Raw genomic sequence first — 7,500 nt, forward strand, 5'->3', positions numbered from 1 at the left:
CTAACCCTGTCTGCAACTTTGCTAAGAATGTTTTTGGAAAGCGTAACAGACAGTTTAGCGAGAGTAATTGTAAATATAATGTAATGCATGTGAACGGAAAAGTGGTTTTAACAGCACGTTAACCTACAGGGGGCGCTCTCCCACACCCACTGCTAATTACAAATTAATAAGCATCGCCAAGACCAAAAAGAAGGTCTAAAGAACAGGTCAATAAGAGTGCTAGCTAGCTTTGTTAGCAACATTGGTAGAAAAATTGTGTTTTTAGAGAAGTATAACTAATTAAGTAGCTTAGCATAATTAGAATAATTGTAAATATGTAAATATGTATAAAATGTAGACAAAAACATTCCATAAGATACTGTGTGTATACTCTGCACCACACTGAGTGTGAACACACGATAAATAAGTAATATGATGTAAGAAAGCGTGTCTACGGCTAATCTATGCTGATGTCACGGTTCAGTGATGCGTTTATCCTCCATCTTGGCACTTAAGTTGTTTTGTACATTTAAACATTTTATTTTTCAACAATTTAGATGAATTTGTACCTAGGTGGTTTGAACTGGTTAAACCATAAACAGGTGTGTGTGTGTGTGTGTGTGTGTGTGTGTGTGTGTGTGAGTGTGTGTGTGTATGTGTGTTAAGCTGAAATGGGTTTGAACCAGTTCTAGTGTGTGTTGTTATACTCTGGTTGTGGAGTGTGTGTGCGGCAGGCCGGCGTTGTTGTATCCGTGTGTAAAGGTGTTGTAGGGGTGCATGCTGGGAAAGCCCATCAGAGAGCTGGGTGTCATGGAAACAGAGTCCGGACTCATGGTCACGCTGTTGGGCGTCATGGCGACCGAGTCGGGTGACATGAGCGGGACGTCGTCCGGAGAGCGACGCAGCGTGAGAGTGTAATCCCTCGGGGATGATCTTGCATCTTTCTCGCAGGACACGGGCACAGACTGGTGACGGGGGGGTGTCGGCTGACGTGGAGGAGGTGTGGCCTGTCGGCTGCGTTTATCTTTGCGGTAATAGAGTGCGGCGAATGCCAGGACGTTGAGGAAAAGCAGCGACGCACCAACGGCGATGGTGACGCTGAGCTCGGTGGAGTAGTCGCGAGGATTAGCGATGACCAGTGGGCCGGGGCGTCTGGGGGGGCGTGGTCCGGTAGGAGTGGCCTGTGCAGGTGGGGGTGGGGCCCGTGTGGTGGTGGTGGAGGTGTAGTGGAACATGTCGTTTAGGTTGTACAGGTGAGGAACCAGGTGCTTCCAGAAAGCGACTTTAGTGGCGCGGTAATGATCTCGTACTCGCGGTTTGAGGCCGATGTGCAGGTAGAGCTGATCCTCAGGACTGTACTTCGACCACGACACCTCCTCAAACCGGTTCGCTTTTGTGTGGATGAACTTCGTGTCCTGAGGGATGGGTTTATTCGGGTCTCTGAAGGAAGAAGGACAGACAGAGAGAGAGAGTGTGTGTGAGAGAGAGAGAGAAAGACAGAGAGGCAAAATTAGAGCTAGGGGTGTGTTTCTGAGCAGGATAAATGAAACATATGCGTGTGTTTGAGTCTTTCAGGAATTAAAGGTTTCTAAGCAGCACTCAGCTCTCAGACACAGTGGTATGATTGGACTTGTTTATATGAGTTGTTGTTGTTGTTTTTTTTGTGTAGCCGTGTCCAGTTTTTGCCGTTTTCACAGTGTTGTGTTTAGTATTTATCGTTGTGTGAGTGTATAATTACCCAGTCTTGGCGAAGTTGGTCCAATACGTCATCACTACGGCACTCAGCATGATGTCATTGCGTGAAAAATTGCAAGGGAAAAGTTCGGTGGGTCCGACGAGCGGAATTCCAAAGACGTAAGGAATCTCGTCTCCATGGGCGGAGTCGGCCCACGCCGGCTTCATCGGACTCTGGCAGTGGTGATAAAACGCGTAGAAGAACGTCGGAGACCCGTAACGTGCGTGCAAATCAGCCGTGACCATAGCAGGCTCCACCCACTGGTGATCCGTAAACATGGCGACGAGCGTTTTGCGTCGCGTTTCGGGGTTGTCGCGATCCGCCCAGTCCGTGTACATGAACTTTATCGTCTCGCGCAGTGTGTCCTTGCCTTCCGGGTAACCATAGAGACCGTCCACGAAGTCGGAAACAGCGAAGTCAAAATCGGATCCGGAAACCCCGCCCTCCTCTGGCTCAACCACTCCCTCTACAAAGCGAAGTCCCTCTCCTTGGTTGACACCCAGCATGATGTCGTAGTTGAGGAACTCGCCCTGCTCCATTAACACTTCCGGGTCATCAGGGATGAGGTCACCGTCGATCACCGGCCCGAAGGCGACGTGGAAGCGTGCAGGCTGGATGTCCTGCTCCACCAGCTCCCTGTAACTCCGCTTCTGCATACACAGCACCAAGTCCTACACACACACACACACACACACACACACAGACACACACACACAAAGATACACACACACAGCCACACACACACACACACAACACACACAGCCACACACACACACACACAACACACACACAGACACACACAGACACACACACACACAGACACACACAGACACACACACACAGACACACACACACACACACACACAGACACACACACACAAAGATACACACACACAGCCACACACACACACACACACAACACACACACACACACACGAACACACACACAGACACACACAGACACACACACACACACAGACACACACACAGACAGTGTGTTGATGATACTGAAGTAAAGAATAAATGATAATAAACTGTGTGTAAAGGTGTGAAGGCATACATGTGTGTCGAGCACGTTACAGCCCACTCGCTCGGCCAACATGCGTGTGTATTTCACCGGCTGGTAATTCACTGACCAACTGGACAAACGCAGATCCACTCTGAATAATCGCCCTGTGGAACAGTCCTACACACACACACACACACACACACACAGAGAGAGAGAGAGAGTCACAAACACGCCTAGTCTCTTTAGTAATTGTCATTTTGAGAATTGTTTTGGAAATGTGCTATGATTGGGAATTGTGTTTGGGAATGGCGTTTGGGAATGGCGTTTGGGAATTGTGTTTGGGAATGGTGTTTGGGAATGGCGTTTGGGAATGGCGTTTGGGAATTGTGTTTGGGAATGGCGTTTGGGAATTGTGTTTGGGAATGGCGTTTGGGAATGGCGTTTGGGAATTGTGTTTGGGAATGGCGTTTGGGAATTGTGTTTGGGAATGGCGTTTGGGAATGGCGTTTGGGAATTGTGTTTGGGAATGGTGTTTGGGAATGGCGTTTGGGAATGGCGTTTGGGAATGGCGTTTGGGAATGGCGTTTGGGAATTGTGTTTGGGAATGGCGTTTGGGAATGGCGTTTGGGAATGGTGTTTGGGAATGGCGTTTGGGAATGGCGTTTGGGAATGGTGTTTGGGAATTGTGTTTGGGAATCGTGTGGTTGAAAATAGTTTTGTCAGAATCGTGTGTTTGATCATTGTGTTTTGTAAGCGTGGGAATTGTACAGCGTTGAGGAATTGCGTGTTTTGTACATCACTCTGGATCAGAGCGTATGCTGAATGACTAAATGTAAATATTAGGGAATTTCTGTAATGTGAGCTGTGTGTGTTCGTGTGTGTTTGTGTGTGTTTACCTTCTGAGTGATGAGACAGAGTCAGCAAACTGACACAAGATGCTCCAATTCCGGATCCAAACACGGTGACCCGACCCGGATCTCCTCCAAAATATCCAATATTCTTACTGATCCAACGCAAGGCCTGAATCTGATCCAACAACCCATAATTTCCTTTAGCAGCCTGATCACCAGTGCTCAGGAATCCTGAGAGAATCACACACACACACACACACACACACACACACACACACACACACTTTAATGAGGACAAGTGGATTGATTTTCTTACCCTGTATATATAATGCATATTGGTTCTTGTTGGGATGTGTGTGTGTTTGGGATGTGTGTGTTTGGGATGTGTGTGTGTTTGGGATGTGTGTGTTTGGGATGTGTGTGTTTGGGATGTGTGTGTGTTTGGGATGTGTGTGTTGGGATGTGTGTGTGTTTGGGATGTGTGTGTTTGGGATGTGTGTGTTTGGGATGTGTGTGTGTTGGGATGTGTGTGTTTGGGATGTGTGTGTGTTTGGGATGTGTGTGTTGGGATGTGTGTGTGTTTGGGATGTGTGTGTTTGGGATGTGTGTGTTTGGGATGTGTGTGTGTTGGGATGTGTGTGTGTTTGGGATGTGTGTGTTTGGGATGTGTGTGTGTTTGGGATGTGTGTGTTTGGGATGTGTGTGTGTTTGGGATGTGTGTTTGGGATGTGTGTGTGTTGGGATGTGTGTGTTTGGGATGTGTGTGTTGGGATGTGTGTGTGTTTGGGATGTGTGTGTTTGGGATGTGTGTGTTTGGGATGTGTGTGTGTTTGGGATGTGTGTGTTGGGATGTGTGTGTGTTTGGGATGTGTGTGTTTGGGATGTGTGTGTTTGGGATGTGTGTGTGTTGGGATGTGTGTGTGTTTGGGATGTGTGTGTTTGGGATGTGTGTGTGTTTGGGATGTGTGTGTTTGGGATGTGTGTGTGTTTGGGATGTGTGTTTGGGATGTGTGTGTGTTGGGATGTGTGTGTGTTTGGGATGTGTGTGTGTTGGGATGTGTGTGTGTTTGGGATGTGTGTTTGGGATGTGTGTGTGTTTGGGATGTGTGTGTTTGGGATGTGTGTGTGTTTGGGATGTGTGTTTGGGATGTGTGTGTGTTGGGATGTGTGTGTGTTTGGGATGTGTGTTTGGGATGTGTGTTTGGGATGTGTGTGTGGTTGGGATGTGTGTGTGTTGGGATGTGTGTGTGTGTTTGGGATGTGTGTGTTTGGGATGTGTGTGTGTTTGGGATGTGTGTGTTGGGATGTGTGTGTGTTTGGGATGTGTGTGTGTTTGGGATGTGTGTGTTTGGGATGTGTGTGTGTTTGGGATGTGTGTGTGTTTGGGATGTGTGTGTTTGGGATGTGTGTGTGTTTGGGATGTGTGTGTGTTTGGGATGTGTGTGTTTGGGATGTGTGTGTGTTTGGGATGTGTGTGTGTTTGGGATGTGTGTGTGTTTGGGATGTGTGTGTGTTGGGATGTGTGTGTGTTTGGGATGTGTGTGTTTGGGATGTGTGTGTGTTTGGGATGTGTGTGTGTTTGGGATGTGTGTGTGTTGGGATGTGTGTGTGTTTGGGATGTGTGTGTGTTGGGATGTGTGTGTGTTTGGGATGTGTGTGTGTTTGGGATGTGTGTGTTTGGGATGTGTGTTGGGATGTGTGTGTGTTTGGGATGTGTGTGTTTGGGATGTGTGTTGGGATGTGTGTGTTTGGGATGTGTGTGTGTTTGGGATGTGTGTGTGTTTGGGATGTGTGTGTTTGGGATGTGTGTGTGTTTGGGATGTGTGTGTTTGGGATGTGTGTGTGTTTGGGATGTGTGTGTGTTTGGGATGTGTGTGTGTTGGGATGTGTGTGTGTTTGGGATGTGTGTGTGTTTGGGATGTGTGTGTTGGGATGTGTGTTGGGATGTGTGTGTGTTGGGATGTGTGTGTGTTGGGATGTGTGTGTGTTGGGATGTGTGTGTGTTTGGGATGTGTGTGTGTTTGGGATGTGTGTGTTGGGATGTGTGTGTGTTGGGATGTGTGTGTGTTTGGGATGTGTGTGTGTTTGGGATGTGTGTGTTGGGATGTGTGTGTGTTTGGGATGTGTGTGTGTTTGGGATGTGTGTGTTTGGGATGTGTGTGTGTTGGGATGTGTGTGTTGGGATGTGTGTGTTTGGGATGTGTGTTGGGATGTGTGTGTGTTGGGATGTGTGTGTGTTTGGGATGTGTGTGTGTTGGGATGTGTGTGTTGGGATGTGTGTGTGTTTGGGATGTGTGTTGGGATGTGTGTGTGTTTGGGATGTGTGTGTGTTTGGGATGTGTTGTGTTTGGGATGTGTGTGTTGGGATGTGTGTGTTTGGGATGTGTGTGTGTTTGGGATGTGTGTGTTTGGGATGTGTGTTGGGATGTGTGTGTTTGGGATGTGTGTGTGTTGGGATGTGTGTGTGTTTGGGATGTGTGTGTGGTTGGGATGTGTGTGTGTTTGGGATGTGTGTGTTTGGGATGTGTGTTGGGATGTGTGTGTTTGGGATGTGTGTGTGTTTGGGATGTGTGTGTTTGGGATGTGTGTGTGTTTGGGATGTGTGTGTTTGGGATGTGTGTGTGTTGGGATGTGTGTGTGTTTGGGATGTGTGTGTTGGGATGTGTGTTTGGGATGTGTGTGTTTGGGATGTGTGTGTTTGGGATGTGTGTGTTTGGGATGTGTGTGTGTTTGGGATGTGTGTGTGTTTGGGATGTGTGTGTGTTGGGATGTGTGTGGTTTGGGATGTGTGTGTGTTTGGATGTGTGTGTTTGGGATGTGTGTTGGGATGTGTGTGTTTGGGATGTGTGTGTGTTTGGGATGTGTGTGTGTTGGGATGTGTGTGTGTTTGGGATGTGTGTGTTTGGGATGTGTGTCATGATTAGAAGTTGATGGTTTTGGAGAATTGTGTTGAGATTGGAAACTATTTTTGTGAGAAGCACAGCACTTGGGAATTCAATCATGCTCGGGAGTTGTGTTTCGGAATGTGTGTGTGTGTGTGTGTGTGTGTGTGTGTGTGTGTTCACATACCCAACACTCCTATCCTGTAGTTAAGTGTGATGACGATGACATTTCCGTAGCTTGCTAACACACTGCCATCCATGATGTTTCCTGTTCCGTCCATATACGAGCCGCCGTGAATAAACAACATTACAGGCCACGGGTCCTCACGTGCATCACGCAACACTAAACAAACAAACAAACAAACAATAAACAAAACAGTAAACAAAACATTTTCAGTTTAATGATGTTAATGTCAATGACTGTACCAAATAACCTGTAGTTTCAAAGATATCAGTGTGTGTGTGTGTGTGTGTGTGTGTGTGTGAAAAGCTAAAAAAGGAATCTGTCTCTGAATCCCGGCAGCTGATGTAAGAGTGCAGAAACCTCGATGCCAATCAGACGTACTGATTAAAGATCGAACAAAAACATCAGAAGTAAATATTTAAGAAGAAAAAGTTATTAAAAATAAATAAAAAAGCGAGTGATGAAAACAGGAAGTACCGTCATCCTCCGCCTCCTCGCCCGTCCTCTTTGGCCCTGCAGAGACACACCAGAGAACACACACCGTAATGAAGGCAGATATGAAATAGTAGTGTTTCAGTATGAAATCATGTGTGTGTGTGTGTGTGTGTGTGTGTGTGTGTGTTGTGTGCTCACCACTCCGCTCCCTTGTGGGGACATACAGGTTGAGGTAGAGACAGTCTTCGCTCTGCTCCTGCAGGTACGTTGCCATGGTGTCAAGGTTAAAGGTCGCCCACACGGGTGCGGTGATGTCATGCACGTTGCCGCGGGCGCTCTGAGGACACACCGGAGCAAACCGCGTGGCATTACGCACGCCTCCCCATGCCGCGGGGGGTTCTGGGACGGCAAACCTCCTCACTCCA

The 7,500-nt window shown here is 47.6% G+C and overlaps 1 protein-coding gene across 1 annotated transcript in view; it reads right to left on the reverse strand.

Moving 5' to 3' along the window:
• The window catches only part of nlgn3b (neuroligin 3b), an 8,477-nt gene that overhangs the window by 565 nt on the left and 412 nt on the right, over nt 1-7,500 (reverse strand). Inside the window, 8 exon segments of the mRNA XM_053618488.1 lie at nt 1-1,419; nt 1,718-2,385; nt 2,775-2,861; nt 2,863-2,900; nt 3,620-3,805; nt 6,644-6,799; nt 7,118-7,153; nt 7,274-7,500. The exon segment at nt 1-1,419 is cut by the window's left edge and continues 565 nt beyond it; the exon segment at nt 7,274-7,500 is cut by the window's right edge and continues 412 nt beyond it. Coding sequence (XP_053474463.1) covers nt 681-1,419; nt 1,718-2,385; nt 2,775-2,861; nt 2,863-2,900; nt 3,620-3,805; nt 6,644-6,799; nt 7,118-7,153; nt 7,274-7,500 — 2,137 coding nt within the window. The 3' untranslated portion in view covers nt 1-680.

The sequence above is a fragment of the Ictalurus furcatus genome, chromosome 28 (genome assembly GCF_023375685.1).
Source record: "Ictalurus furcatus strain D&B chromosome 28, Billie_1.0, whole genome shotgun sequence".
Taxonomy (NCBI): Eukaryota; Metazoa; Chordata; class Actinopteri; order Siluriformes; family Ictaluridae; genus Ictalurus; species Ictalurus furcatus.